At 41.5% G+C, this 16595-nt stretch overlaps 1 protein-coding gene across 1 annotated transcript; it reads left to right on the top strand.

The window, feature by feature from the left end:
* The first annotated feature begins 930 nt into the window (after positions 1–930).
* Positions 931–15166, top strand: LOC131541006 (microfibril-associated glycoprotein 4-like). The gene is made up of 3 exons (XM_058776503.1): positions 931–1166; positions 14431–14598; positions 14695–15166. The coding sequence occupies exons 1-3, from the start codon at positions 962–964 to the stop codon at positions 14949–14951; spliced, it is 630 nt and encodes a 209-aa protein (XP_058632486.1). The 5' UTR covers positions 931–961; the 3' UTR covers positions 14952–15166.
* Positions 15167–16595: the final 1429 nt, after the last annotated feature.

Raw genomic sequence — 16595 nt, 5'->3', positions numbered from 1 at the left:
TGTCTGCAAAGTCAAGAATATGAAAGAGTCGACGCATATTGTCAGACGCATTGTGCCCCTCGATAAAACCGGTTTAGTCCTCCTTGAGCAAACTATGAATTACCTTCTCCGTACGAGAAACAAAAACTTTAGCATAGACTTTTAGATCACATGGGATAAGTGATATCAGTCTGTAGCTGGAGCAATTTAATGGATCGTTCCCTTTTTTAAGAAGTAATGCTATCAATAATGTTTTTTGATCTCTATGAAATACACCATGTTCAATTGCAAAATTAAATGAATTAAGCATAAATGTCCCTACCAAATCCCAAATCCCCCCTTTTGAAGGCTTTTTAGAGGGACGTGGAGCTCCTCCAAACTTAATGGGGCCTCCAAAGATTCTTTATCCACCTATGAGATCCGAGGCAATTCCAATTTATCTAAATAGTACTTACAAATTGGTTCATCAAAATCTGTTTCGGCTTTATGCAGATTTGTGTAAAAACCTTTAAATATGTCGTTAATCGCTGCAGGGTTTGTGGTGACCTGACCATACAATTAATTTATTGCGCTAATATATGTATAACAGAAGTGGCTGGACACAGATGGTAAGTAAAAGTATATGATTGTTTATTGCACAGAAGAGTCAATGGAGAAACAGGCAGGAGAATGAACGGGTGAGTATAACAGTCCTTAGAGATCTTGCTTGAGAATCGGAGCAGAAAAAAAACTGAGAATCTTTTCGTACAGGGATCCAGGAGAACAGGAGACATGTAGGAGGAGCACACACCTCAGTATGCTGGAGACTGGGGAGAACTAGGAGACTAGGAGAACTACGGAAGAACACAGGAGGTAAGTCACACACAGCCTGCTCCTCCACAGCCTGCTCCTGAGGACCGAATACCTTAACGTCATGGTGGTCTACCTCTGCCACGAGGTGCAGGACGATCAAGACGAGCAGCGTGGAATTCCTCCATTAAGGATGGGTCTAAGATGTTGTTTCTGGGTACCCATGAATGTTCCTCTGGTCCATAGCCTTCCCAATCCACGAGGTATTCCAGTTGACCACCATGACGTCGGGACTCCAGGATCTCCTTCACCTTGTAGACGGTACCCTCATCAAGGATCAAAGGAAGAGGGAGTTCCTCTGTCTGGCCAGGCTCTGTGGAAACAGGAACAGGGTCATGGTGAGGTTTCAACAGTGATAAGTGAAATGTGGGGTGAATCTTGTATTGAGGAGGAAGTTGGAGCCTGTAAGTGACCGGGTTAACCTGTTCCAGGATGGTGAAGGGGCCAACAAATCTGGGACTGAGCTTGTTGCTGGGCAGGCGCAGTCTCATGTCCCGGGTAGATAACCACACCCTCTGGCCTGGTTGGAAGGTAGGTGTTTCTGCTCGTCGAAGGTCAACTGCCTGCACACTGCCCGCTGAAACTGATGGTGAGCTGCATCCCAAACCCTCTCGCTTTCTCTGAACCAGTGATCGATGACCGGGACATCAGAGGGTTCCCCAAACCAAGGGAACAGAGGAGGCTGGTAACCGAGCATGCACTGGAAGGGAGTGAGACCAGTAGATGGATGCCGCAGGGAGTTCTGGGCGTTCTCGGCCCAGCCCAGGAACTGGTTCCAAGAATCCTGGTGGCCACGGCAGAAGGTCCGTAGGAAGCGCCCCACTTCCTGCACCTTCCTTTCCGTTTGCCCATTGGACTGCGGGTGGTATCCTGAGGACAGGCTTATGGTCACACCTAGGAGGTTGAAGAATGCGTGCCAGACCCGAGAGATAAACTGTGGGCCACGGTCTGACACAATGTCTTCGGAAATGCCATAAGTTCTGAAGACACTATTAAAGAGCATTTCAGCTGTCTCCATTGCTGTGGGCAGACCTTTGAGACAGAAGTCGATAAAACTTAGAGAAATGATCAATAATCACTAGAATGCATGTGTTACCTCCAGAGGGCAGCAGATCTGTAATGAAGTCTACTATATTGGGCCACCAGAAGCGTTCTTGTAGCAGCGAGAGGGTGTTGTTGGCCAGTGCCAGTAACACCTGGGTGGCCAGTGCCCAAGGAGGTGTGAGTGGAGTGCGTTGTGATCATGGCACATACTGACATCCATCTGGACAGCCCGGCGGATTGTTAGGTGCAGCATTGGAGGTGACTGGAGGAGAATTCAATTGGATGGGGCTTACGATTAACTTGGAGGGAATAATGCTTTCTGGCTCTTTCAGTCTCTCTGAAGGGCAGTAGATCCGTGTACACTGTAGTAGGAACCCGTTGCACTCCTCCGCCAACCAGTGATGGGAATAACGGCGTTATAAATAAACGGCGTTACTAACGGCGTTATTTTTTTCAGTAACGAGTAATCAAACGAATTACTGTTTCCCCAATTACAACGCCGTTACCGTTACTGACAATAACATGTGGTGTTACTATATTATATTATTAGAATTTAATTTTTCAGTTAATCTGAATGGATGCGCAGTGTAGCTGTATTTGACGTACCATAAACTGTAGTGTGAAGCGCACGACTCGCCGTTGTTTTCTCTCACATACATGCACGCAAAGAATGATACAGCGCAAGAGAGTCTTTCATAACATGCAGAATTGACGCGCTACATATAAACGATATTCTTTGTTGTATTTTCCTGTCAAAATAACGAAATTCCTTTGGAATTCTTCAGCTTTTAAGAACTGCCAGGTTCTCTGGTAGTGGGTGGAACTTATGCGCAAACGACAATCTCATTGGCTGGCGCTCACCTATTATCGTCCCTGTTTTGATTTCAGCAAATCAATTCGAGCGAATGCAGACAACATGATTAATATTCATGAACCCAGCAGCTCATTAATCCTTAGTGCATTTTATATTGATGACAAATATGCATTCATCCTTGGTTATTCTAATTACTAAAGTTCTGTCATCATATAATATTAAATTATCATAATATTATTAATTAATTATTATTAATATAATGCTTGACTGAGTGATACTAAGTGTCAGCAGATAAATAGTGTAGATTAATGTACAATGTTTTATAATAATAATTTATTCTTTTAGTGTCCATTTCAATAATTTAACATATTTAATTAGATTAGATTCAACTTTATTGTCATTACACAAGTACAGGTACAGGGCAACGAAATGCAGTTTAGGTCTAACCAGAAGTGCAATAGCAGCAAGTGCAGTATATACAATGGTTGAATAAGTGCAGGACAAGGATATGTACTGAATATATGTATAAATATATATAGAAAGATGGTTATTAATATAAACAGAATTTACAGGTGAATATGTATAGTGAATAAATATACAGATGGCTATTACTATAAACAGAATTTACAGGTGATATGTACTATCAATATAATATATATACAGATGACTATTACTATAAACAAGGTGTAAAAGTGCAGTGGAAGTGATTGCATATTACAATTAGACGACGGTGCAAAATGTTAATGTAAACATTGATAATATAAACAACAGTCGGCAGTGCAAATGAGCATAGTCCAATTTAGGTATGGTAGTGCAAGATACAAAAGTAAACAGTTGTTACTGTAATAAAAATTTACATTCAGTAGTGCAAATAAGGCAGATGTGAGGTAGGAGAGAAGAGTTAATAATATATGAGGAAGTGGATCAACGGGGGTTAGAGTTCAGTAAAGAGACAGCTCTGGGGAAGAAACTGTTCTTTAGTCTGCTGGTCCTGGTCCGGAGGCACCTGAAACGCCACCGGAGGGCAGGAGAGAAACAGTCTGTGGGCTGGGTGAGAGGAGTCCTTAAGGATGCTGCGAGCTCGATGCAGACAGCGTTTCCTCTGGATGTATTCGATGGCAGGTAGTGGAGTCCCTGTGATGCGCTGGGCAGTTTTCACCACCCGCTGCAGTGCCTTGCGCTCCGCAACAGAGCAGCTCCCATACCATACTGTGACGCAGTTGGTCAGGATGCTTTCTATTGCTCAGCGATAGAAGTTCACCAGGATAGCAGAGGAGAGCTGATTCTTCCTCAGTGTCCTCAGAAAGAAGAGGCGCTGGTGAGCCTTCTTGACTAGGCTGGAGGTGTTGGTTTTCCACAACATGTCCGCCGAGATGTGGATCCCCAGGAACTTGAAACTGGAGACACGCTCAACAGCCATTCCATTGATGTGGATGGTGTCGTGTGTGCCTCTTGACTCCTTCCTGAAGTCCACGATGAGCTCCTTCGTTTTGGTGGTGTTGAGGAGCAGGTTATTTTCAGTGCACCATGTGGCCAGGTACTGGATCTCCTCCCTATAGGCAGTCTCATCGTTGTTACTGATGAGGCCAATCACCGTGGTGTCGTCTGCAAACTTGACGATGGAATTAGATCCATACACAGGCTTGCAGTCGGAGGTGAAGAGGGAGTAGAGAAACGGGCTTAGCACACAGCCCTGTGGTACACCAGTGTTAAGTGTGATGGATGTGGAGCAGGTGAATCCTGATCGAACATTCTGGGGTCTGTTGATCAGGAAGTCCAAAATCCAGTTACACATTGAGGTATTGATGCCCAGGTCTCCAAGTTTGGCTATTAACTTGGTTGGGATGACAGTGTTGAATGCTGAGCTGAAGTCAACAAACAGCATACGTGCATAAGTGTTCTTATTGTCCAGGTGAGTGAGCACAGAGTGCAGTGCCATGCTCCTATTGCTACGGTAGGCAAACTGGTGTGAGTCTAATGTGGATGGTAGAGAGTCTTTTAGGTGTTCCAGGACCAGCCGCTCAAAGCACTTCATGACGATGGGTGTGAGTGCTACAGGGCGGTAGTCATTAGGGCACCTCGGACTAGAGTGTTTTGGCACTGGCACAATGGAAGTGCATTTAAAGCATGTTGGTACGGCTGCTTGGGCAAGAGACAGATTGAAAATGTCTGTAAAACCCCAGCGAGCTGCTCCGCACATGCCCTGAGAACACGACCAGGGATGTTGTCTGGTCCAGCAGCCTTGTGCGCTGATCCGGCTCAGTGCCTTGCAGACATCTGTGGAGGAGAGTATGATTGGTGGGTGGTCAGCTGAGGGATTGAGCTTGGTGGCAGTTTCTCTGTTGTCTCTTTCAAAGCGAGCATAAAAGTAATTTAGCTCGTTCAGGAAGTTGACATCAGTGTCTGCGGGGGTGGAGTGGGTGGGTTTGTAGTCACTGATGGCCTGAATGCCCTGCCACATGCGTCGAGGGTCAGAGTTGGAAAAGTGTCCCTCTATCTATATTATATGTCCCTCTATAATATTGGGGGCATCCAAAGTTATTTGACATTTGAACTTTTTTTTTTTTTTTAAAGTAACGCAATAGTTACTTTCCCTGGTAATTACTTACTTTTATAATGATGTAACTCAGTTACTAACTCAGTTACTATTTGTGAGAAGTAACTAGTAACTATAATTAATTACTTTTTTAAAGTAACGTGCCCAACACTGCCGCCAACCCAGAGAAGGGCCGCTGATTCGGATTATAATGAAAGAGTTTTTGTTTTGGATATTATTTATTTCGTTTTGTAGTAATTCATGTCTGTAAGTTACAGTTTATTTTTGACGGGAAGCGCATCCTATTAGTTTTCTGAATTTTAGAAAAAGCACGTTTTCTTGATATTGTGAGTGCGCACAAATAAAAATATACCCTTTACAGTTCCGAACGATGTATTATTATTACCTTTATGAGCAACAATTACGGCGTATTTGTATGATGTCCTGAAGCGCGTTTCAGCTTCCACTCTCCACACAAACGATATGATATGCGCCTAGCGCACATTTATCTAGGTTAAATGTTTAAACTAACATTTTGATATGCTTTGAGTATTTCATATCTATAGATTTTATTTTTGGCAAGTCGTAATTATAACATTGTATGACATTGTCCAAGCCAGCAATCTTATGTGGGGCCCAGACGGGTGGCACCTGGGCTATCTAACTGGGCCCCAGCCAGTTTTGTCCACGGTTTCCATGAGGGCCCCACATGGGTCAGCCCAGATGAAACAATGAAATGAACACTGCTCAGTATGCATACTACAGAGTGCTAAAAATAAGACTGAAGCAGCACTGCAGTTCATTAGATAATTAAGTGATTAATCTAGTACTGATTGAGCATTAGTGACGAACACCTGCTAAAGAAAAAAGAGACGAGCAGAAACACAACAGCTACTATTGACTTCCAGCCACAGCCTGCAAAACAACTGCAAATAAAATACATTAAATATCTGAAGATCACAGCAGAGGAGGATTAAACAACTCCACAAACAGCAATACTAGCATCATTATTACTAACCAGACTGACGTTATTTCTGTCAGACTTCTACAAAAGTTTTTGAGAATTACAGAGGTACAGATGTTGGTTTTATTGAAAAGTATATTTGTCACCATTATGGAGAATAGCGTTTGTTTTAGTTGGGTGGTTGCATCCACAGGCATCATACACTTACTGACTTTGTAAATAGTGACAAAAGAAAACTGAGCATCATACACTACCAGACTTTAAAGTTGTTCCGATCACAACGAACTCATGCAGAAACATGTGCCTTGTTGCTAGGAGACGCATGACAAATGAAAACATATGTGTTCTAAAATCGGCTGAAAATATCAAACATGTTTGATATCCTCCGCCTGGATGGAGTCAAAGTATGAAGCTAAAAATTTGAAGTCTGTGACCATCATACACTACGCGATTTTTTGTGGAATTTGTCAGCTGTAATCTGCAGACTGGCTGCAACTTTCCTCAACTTGTTCAGACTGTAAAATCAGGGGAAAATCAGGGCAAAAATCGCGTAGTGTATTCCAGGCTTTAACTGTGTTTTTTATGGCAAGACAAGCAAGAAAACACTGTGATAATGAAGACATAATCATCAAGTAATGGCCTGATTTCTAATGGTACAGATAATGTGATAATAACTTCACATTAATAACACTTGACGTACACATTTAACAGTGCAGAAGAATATTAAAATATATCTTTCACAAAATACTTTGAGCTCCTGCCTCACAGACATTAAGAATCAGTGTATGAACCTCAACAACGGTGACATGATTCATGCTGCAATGTATTCTGGATGCAGCACACAAAAGTCAACCATGGCTCCCAGCATGCATTACAGCATGAATTGCGTCACCGTTGTTGAGATTCGTAGACTGTCGTTTGAGCTGAAGAAGTTCTTGTGAATACTGGTCTGTAGCCTGATGAAACGTGTTCCTTTCTTATTGCATCACCTGTAGGGTTTGTAACAGATTGTCATGAGCAAGGCGTAGATTTCTATTCTTATGTTTGAGGTTGCGTGTCTCAGAGTCCCATGATTCAACGTTGGACCACCGTTAAAGACTGTCAGACTCTTTGCCTGTCTCTCTCTCTCAAAGGACCATGTAAAATTGAGCAGCTACTGGTATCTTTTCTCTTTTAAAGTGGTAACAGACCCACAACGAAGCGTCCGGTTAAAGACTTATGTGGGATTAATCCATTTATTGTCACCACAAGATTTGCATATGTGTGTGGTTTTCTACAAATAAAGATATAAGAAAATATATAAATACAAATAACAATAACAAATGGGAGTAGTCACAATATATATAATAACAGCAATTTCCACGATGAATGTGTTAGAATACAATGATTAATACAATGAGAATCGGAGAACAAATGTGTCATTATATGAAAAAGTGCACTGAGAGAAATTACTAATACTGAGCAATAGAAATTTGACACCTCTCAGCACGGAGGACAGAGATGGAGCCGCTCTGTCTAGCGCATTAGTGCGCATGCGTTTAAATAGTACTTTAACTCTTAGAAATAAGCGATATAGATATATATATCAAATAAACCATATGATGGATAAAGGACACATAGATTATGTCTTCTGAACATAACACTGGTATATCTGAGGTAACTGGTATATAGACGTATACACGAACATCTTTACGAGTTACTTCGGATTCGTCAGTCACATACATTAACTGATATATGTTCGGGCAGGGTAAATGTTTATAAACAAAGTAAAAAACAATACAACAACAGGCGGCTACTTACTTTCCAGGCACGCACACAACTTTAGCAAGATAAATCGCTATGGTTCAGCTTGCCTTTGTACACTTTCCCGATCAGTCTAACTCTGCGAAAATGGGCGGGGGGCTGACCTACGCGTCTTGTTCGGAGCGCTGATTGGCTCGCTGAACGGGTGCTGAGACTGATGCGTCATCTTCGGCTTGTATTAAAGGAAACTAAGACACATAAATATGTTCCTAATGGTGGCATTTTTTACATACTGTAGGACCTCAACAAACGGACACACAAAATTAGTGCGAAAACAGCACAGTCCTTAAAATAAGTCCTCTACCAGCCATCTGCGGTCATGAGACTAGTTAACGATTAATCTCAGACCACGGTTTGAGCCGTTTCCTGTCAGCATTTTCTCATCCACTCAGAGGGATGATAATGACTAACTTAATCAGGAAAAACAAAGCTCCTTTGTTTTAAAGAACTGCAAGAGTCTTTCTTGCAACCCGTGGAGCAACCGCGTGATTTAGTCAAGATATAAGGATCCATACATTTCAAACAGGAAAAGGACCATTAAAGGAACTTAAAGCCCTCAGGCCGTCAAAACCACAAGATCTGTAACATGACTGTCAAATGATTCCCGCGTGCTCTGGCTCCAACTTCTCTTGCAACAAAAGAAACACTAACTTACACAAATGATCTCTAAAGACAATCATTTATTTCCATTGCCATTGATGCAAGTGTATGAACAAATAACATGTTTTGTGTCTTACATATATGCTTGATGTTTTATGTTATGCGTGGTGTGCTATATTTCGATCTTTACCTTATAACTTTCTTTTGAATAGATTGCCATGTGTAGTATCATATTAGAGCGTATTTCAAATGCAGGAAGTTGGAATTAATGTTATGTCGATGTTCAGTTTCATATGAAGGGTGAATACTTTTATAACCATTTATTAGAAATATCACTCACATGATGGACGAAGCATTATGTTAATATATGCATGGAAAGAAGCCGTGCGGGGCGTGGCTTCGCCCTGTACAGACAATCTGATTGGAAGATGCCTTTAGTGGGTGGACAGAATCCAGCCCGTTAAAACTCAGTGACACAAAGCTCATGTGAGCTGCAAAAAAGGAACGGGGCTGCTGCTGCTGGAGCCGCTAAAAAAGAACTGGGCTGCTGCTGCTGCTGACAACTGGGCCGCTGGAAGAACTTTTTGGCTGGAAAAACTTTGCTGCTGGAAAGCCTACAGCCTTAACATCAGGTCGACCATCCAAAACTTCAACACTATCAACTTCTGACAAAGGAACTTGCAAAGCCTGCAGCATAAGGACTTCAAAGCCTTGCTAGTTGCGCGCAGCCAGGAAGCCACCAATCCAAAAGGATTCCCCAAGTGATGTCACGCAACAACGACACCGCAGCCGCAAAATCAGCTCCGGGATTCCCTCAAGCAACCATACAGAGAGCCAGCTCAGCCTTCAAGTCAACGTAACGCAAGTAACCAAACAAAACATCTCTATTTTGCTGAAGCTGATGTGCATTAATCTTTAAGAGTAAAGTCAAAGCCTCTGTTTGTGACTCCATCAGGTCTTAGAACCTTAAACTTTCTTCAAATCGCAACCCACCGAACGTGTGTATGTGTGTGTGTGTATGTTTTGTGTTAGTATTGTATCATAGAATAGTAAATAAACTCTCGCTTCATTTATGATGAATGGTTTGGTGCTGTGTTTTTCAAGTTTGAAACTATTTGCCAAAGATCTTGTTACCTGTTGCTCAAAATTACCCAACAAATTCTGTATTATTTTCGGGGCCACGAAATAAAGAGAATTGCTAAAATATACTGGTTTAATGCTCGCTGGCTCGAGTCGTTAAGAAAGTATAAATTATACGTTTTGATTAATACCAATTAATCAGATCCAGCGAATCTGTGTGATTCGATTCCCTAAAGCTAAAATTCAAATTAAAAGCTTCAATAAAGAGCTAAAATTATTACAATACGTTGCCCCAAGTACTAATGTGTCTGATGACACTTTTGCGCGCCAGAGTAAGGGATTCCAGTCTGAAAATAAAGGTAGTGGTTTACGTGATTCAGATAGACTTTGTCAGTACTGCCATAAACGAGGCCATTGGAAATCTGACTGTTATATGCTTAAACCAAAGCCCAAACCTGTGACGGGTGTTTTGGTTAAAGGTACGGGTTTAGTTTAATTTCCGGTTCCAGCAACTAAAAAAGAGTTGATGCGCTTTCTGGGCCTCGTAGGTTATTACAGAGCATTTTGTAGAATTTTTTCTACTGTTAAGTTCGTTTGGTCTCCTCTTTGTCAAAGTGCCTTTCAGCACGTGAAAAGCTTCTTTGTTTGGCTCCTGTTTTAGCGGCGCCACGTTTGGATCGATCGTTCACATTGTATGTGGATGCTAGCCAGGTAGGAGCTGGGGCAGTCCTCATGCAGGAGGATGACCTTGGCGTTGAGAGGCCGGTTAGTTTCTTTTCTAAAAAGTAAAATCTTTGTAAGCTGAATTATTCAGTGATCGAAAAAGAGACATTGGCTTTGATTATGGCTCTAAAACACTTTGATGTTTATGTCAGTGGCAGTACTCCTGTAGTGGTCTTTACTGACCATAATCCCCTTACTTTCTTAAACTCCTTGCAGTGTCCGAATCAAAGATTAATTTGGTGGTTATTATTTTTGCAGTCTTATTGTTTGGACGTTCGCTATGTGAAGGGAGTTGACAACGTGATTGCAGATGCGCTATCAAGAGCCCCTTTAGCGTAACTGTTTTTGTCCTGTATTCTGTTTCTTCTGGATTCTTAAATTGCTTCCTAGGTGCACCGGTTGCTGAACCAGAAGTAGGAATGGGAGATGCTGATTGGAATGGTGATGGAGTACTTTCTTCCTTTAAATAAGGGAAGTGGGTTGTTTGAATGTTTGTAATGGGAGTAAGTGCTGAGTGGTGTTTTGTATTTATTTGTTGTTGTCAGGGTTTCCCTTTGGGACCCTGTTCTTATGGGGGGGAGTGTGACGGCCTGCATGCATGCCTGCTGTGTGGTTTTGTCTTTGTATTTCAGCGGGGCGGGGCTGCAGTCCGAATGTAGATGGAGGACACCTGGGCCCGGAGTCTTTCCTCATTATAAAAGCTTCTTACCGTCTCCCCTGTGTTGGTGTGTGTGTGGGGAGTTTCTCTCTCACGCACACCACCCTTTAGTGTTATTTGTTTGCCAGCACTTGTTCAATTATTGTTTTGTTTGTTGAATAAAGGTGTTATATTTTGGTTAAATCCCCGCTTTCCTCTTTTTTTTTGTCATAATCTTTGAGCCGGATTATGACATACGTCCATGTCCATGTCCACCTTGTTATTATTTTCTCCTGGGCAGCTGGAATCGCCTCCAGTGGCTGCTATTTTCCCGTTGCTTTGTAGAGCTGCAGCATAGGTCTTCTTCTGTGACAGTGAGCTGATAAAATCCTCCGCTTAGGTGAGAAAGGGCTTGAGACCAAGTGCCGTCATCTTCTTCAAGGCTGGATTAAAGCTCTTTCTCTTGGTAGTTGTCGTTGGACTAAAGTCGCGAAAAAACAGCAGCGTGACATTGTCCTGTGCACATCTCAGATATGCCTGCCAAGCACCCCTCAGGATCGCCTATCTGTCATCCCAGTCAACAATTTGATCTCACAGTGATATCACCATGATCTCCCAGGATACTCGTGATGAGGTCACAATGTGAGGTAACAGTGAGCTAAAAGTGTAACCTCACAGCGTCCTCACTGTGTGCTCATACTAATGTAAGGTCAAAGTGCACTCACTGCACAGAGACTAGATACCCAGCATGCATTGCAGCATAAAACTTTCGACTGTCACCATTGTTGAGATTCATACACCGATTCTTGATGTCTCTCTTTGTGTTTAAATGACACAGTAGTTCAAAATGTTTGTGACTTATGCTTTTAAAATCATTCATGAAGTATTACACTGTTTGACCCTATACTGTATAATCAAAAAGCTGTTATAATTAAAACACTTAGATTAATAACACTTCACAAAGATTGCATACTGAATCTAGGTGATAATTTTGTTGTTATTAACAACAACCCAATGCCACCTGGTTGCAGTGTCTTTTTGGAGTTACTTGCCATAACAAATGTGCTTTACATACACAGTTACAGCAGCCCAAAAAATACAATGTTATAAAGTCAAGAGTCAAGAGCCCAACTAAAGCAAACACTAATCACTTTGATGGTAACATCAAACGAAACAATAAAACATCTAATTCTCAATAAGAGCTTTTGTAGATATCAGAAATAAAGTCAGTCTGGTTAGTAATGAGTGGCGCTGGTGATGTTGTTTGTGGAGTTGTTTAATCTTTCTCTGCTGAGATCATAAGAGATTTAATGTATTCTTTTATTTCAGTTGATTTCATCGAAGGCTGTGTCTGGAAGTCAGTTGTATGTTTGGAGAAGGTTCTTATAACAGAAATCTGTTAGCTGGGCGTGCATTCATGAGCTCATCTTGTGAGAGCACTGTGATATCTCTGTGATAGTGTTGAGAAACAGGAAGTAGAATGTCCCCCGGTGACTGATATTTGAACTGCCTCCTCTCAACCTAAACATTTTGAATTCACAATGAGCTCACATATTACTCACACTGTGAGGATCACCGTATGAGAATGGTGTGATGTCACTGTGATCATCGCGTGATCTCACGTGTTGACTGGGATGCCATCTCAGAACACGGAATATGAGAGTACGCGGCCGATCAGAGTTTTTCCTCCCGTTATACACGCGATGGGCCGGGTCAATCTCGATGTCACGGCCTTTCAGTGAAGGGATCCACTTGGAAAGATTAGCTCTGAGGAAGCCAGCTGCATCGGAGCCCTCCGCCCCCTCCGGCAACCCCACCAGTCACACGTTATCTATCCTGCTCCTATTCTCAATGTCCGTCATCTTCTCAGTGAGTTGCTCCAGCTGATTTCTTAAGTTGGTGACTGTCCTCCTGTCCTAACGTGCAGTTGCTTGAATGGAATCGACCCGGTCACATGTCTGCTTTCCTCAAACTCCGCTCTTAGCTCTTTAACAGAATTGTTGGTCGCTTGTATGTCCACACGCAGGTCACGCAATGCTGGGGTCAGTAGAGAGTCTACTGCATCTCTTACTGTAGAGGCCACAACCGAATCCAAAGTACTTTGCTGCTCTTTAAGTGCTAGCTTGATACCGTTAGCGATAGCACCGTCGAGATCCTCTCTGGAGATGGTGGAATCTTTGAATTTTTTCTTTATTGGCGATTGCTCAATCTCTCTTTTCTGATCATCTTTGACTGTTGAAGTACTCATGATGGGTCAAATGCAGAGTGGTTCGAAATTTACTGACAGTGAGCAGAGCGAAGGACTACTTGTGCATCGCTGTCGAAGGGTCATGCGATCTTTGTTGAATGTGTTCTTCATGTGTGTGTTTATGTGGATGTTCATGTCCAGTGTTTGGTTAAACATGTTCTTCATGTGTGTTTGTGTGGATGTTCATGTCCAATGTTTGGTTGAATGTGTTCTTCATGTGTGTTTGTGTGGATGTTCATGTCCAGTGTTTGGTTGAACTTGTTCTTCATGTGTGTTTGTGTGGATGTTCATGTCCAGTGTTTGGTTAAACATGTTTTTCATGTGTGTTTGTGTGGATGTTCATGTCCAGTGTTTGCTTGAATGTGTTCTTCATGTGTGTGTTTGTGTGGATGTTCATGTCCAATGTTTGGTTGAATGTGTTCTTCATGTGTGTTTGTGTAGATGTTCATGTCCAGTGTTTGCTTGAATGTGTTCTTCATGTGTGTGTTTGTGTGGATGTTCATGTCCAGTGTTTGGTTGAACTTGTTCTTCATGTGTGTTTGTGTGGATGTTCATGTCCAGTGTTTGGTTTGTGACGACCCCTGTCGTCTGTTCATGGAACTGCTGCTGAGCCTGCAAATTACCTTGATTGGAAGCCGTTTGAAACACCTGTTTGCTATCAGGCACTCTGTTAAAAGAGGCCTCCGCTTGGGTCTGGGAGGTGGCGTTGGTTTTGGATTTTTGGATTGGTTGGCTTTTGTTTTGGCACCTTCAACACTACAGCACACTACATTCCCTTACATTCATGCATCTTACATTACACCCAGACATTGCTGACGTTTTCCAATTCATGATTACTTTCTTATGGTTTCTTTATTATTTTTATGTGATTTCAGTCCTTAAATAAATTATATTTTGAGTCAACATTTTGGTTTCGCGTGTGTCCTCTGTTTGTTGCTTCCCTTGAGCCATGGGTCGTAACAGGTTAAACATGTTCTTCATGTGTGTTTGTGTGGATGTTCATGTCCAGTGTTTGGTTAAACATGTTCTTCATGTGTGTTTGTGTGGATGTTCATGTCCAGTGTTTGGTTGAACGTGTTCTTTATGTGTGTGTTTGTGTGGATGTTCATGTCCAGTGTTTGGTTGAACATGTTCTTCATGTGTGTATGATCAGGGCTGGAGAACATGTACCAGCTGACACGCAACAGGAAGTACATGCTGAGAGTGGATCTGGAGGACTTCACTGGAAGGAAAGGTTTTGCTCTGTACTCGTTCTTCTTTTTGGATTGTGAAACTGATGGGTATAAACTGCATGTTTCAGGATTTACTGATGGAGGAGCAGGTAGGACACTTTCATTCACATAAAAAAAAAAAAAAAATACACTCAGATGAGTAAACATGCAACAGACGTAATCAATGATGCTCTTCCTCTCTGCAGGCGACTCTCTGGCCTACCATAATGATCAGAAATTCTCAACCTTTGACAAAGACCAAGACGTCTTTGAAAAGAACTGTGCCAGGCTGCATCTCGGGGCATTTTGGTACAATAACTGTCATCACGCAAACCTCAATGGTATGTACATTTGGGGAGATGATCCCACCATTTTTGCCATTGGAAATGTTTGGTTCACCTGGAGCAACAATTGGAATGTCGGTATGAAATCTATCACCATGAAGATCAAACGTGTGTCTTAGACTTTTGAGAAAACATTACAATGTTTCTCAGAAACAAACAACAAAACAATCAAATTGAGGTTTAAGGGTGTCCTTTTTTCTGTAAACCGTGTAACTTAGTAAATCTGTTGTGCAGTGTACTCTCATCAATTATTTTCTTCTTTATTTTGGTGTCACTTCAATTTCACAACTTCAACGAATCAATAAACTTCAATAAATTTCAGCAATGAAAAACATTATTTGTTGGCGAGACCTCTGTTTCATTATTTCAAAAGTTACACTCTTTCAAAAAGATTTTTCTGGATTCCCTGAAACGTTTCACAGTATTATGTACAGTAGATGGTGAAATACCTAAATTCTTTGCAATCTTGCATGAATGTGAGAAATGTGATTTATTTTTTATTTTTTATTGTTTAATACTTATCTCATGAAATTTGGCACAAAGTGATAAGCCACACACTTTTTCAACACCGTTCGGTGTTTATATAAGAACCACCAGTGTTACAAAAGAAACCATAAACAAGGTGAACATATCAGGTGATATGGTTTACACCATCAAGAAATCTAGTCCCATTACTAACCAAAAGTGGTTGTTTATTAAATCATTTTCATCAACAGAACCTTCATACAACAGATCAGATATTTTAAATTTTAAATTTTAAACACATTGTGGGGAAAAAAAAATAGACACACATGCAGACATCAAGACCAGCGTATGGTTCTCATCTATGGTGAAGGTTTTGTTGGTGAAAATAACTTAACAATGAACAACCACTTTCAGTTAGTAATGGGACTAGACTTCTTCTTGATAGTGTAAACCAGGGGTTCCCAAACTTGTTCCTGGAGCCTCCCCAACACTGCACATTTTGCGTGTCTCCTTTATCAATCACACCTGATTCAACTCATCAGCTCATTAGTAGCAACTCCAAGACCTGAAATGGGTATGTCAGACAAAGGAGACATGCAAAATGTGCAGTGTTGGGGAGGCTTCAGGAACTTGTTTGGGAACCCCCGGTGTAAACCATGCAGAGGCGGACAATCCAGGGGTCAGAAAGTAAAAGTCCTGCATATTTTTGTTCCACCCATGAACTCAGCAGCTGATTTCACCAGAGGAGGAACCAAGTCATTCCTTTCAAGTCAAATCCCATGTCCTCAAAGAGTTAAAGTTAATGAGATAATTAAGTGACTAATTAAATGATGATTGTGCATTAGTAATGAACACCTGCTGTTATTGAGAATCACAGAGGATCAGATGTTGATGTTTTATTGGTTAAAATGATGCCACCATCATGGAGGTCAGTGTTTGCTTTAGTTGGGCTCTTGACCCTTTTAATAACTGAGGGTGGATTGCTTTTAAGCAATTGTGGTATTGTTTCACAAAACACATTGCTGAATTAAAAACTTGAGAAAACAGATGAGCGCACACTTTTGACTTTTATGTCACTTGAGTGAATATCATGAAGTTGTCTCTCTTTGTTTTGTTAACTGACATTCAGCTATTACAGAACTGCAAAAAAATATACTATTAAACAAATGCCATCGTAATGCTTAAATATTGGGGAAAAAAGAACTATATTGCTCAGGCTTTTAGACATGAACATTTATAATACGATCCTCAACAGTGACAATAATTATTCATACTGCAGTGCATGATGGGAGTTTTTA

This window comes from Onychostoma macrolepis, chromosome 01 (genome assembly GCF_012432095.1).
Source record: "Onychostoma macrolepis isolate SWU-2019 chromosome 01, ASM1243209v1, whole genome shotgun sequence".
NCBI lineage: Eukaryota > Metazoa > Chordata > Actinopteri > Cypriniformes > Cyprinidae > Onychostoma > Onychostoma macrolepis.
The sequence above is the reverse complement of the archived record's forward strand: the minus strand, read 5'-3'. Positions and strand labels throughout refer to the sequence as shown.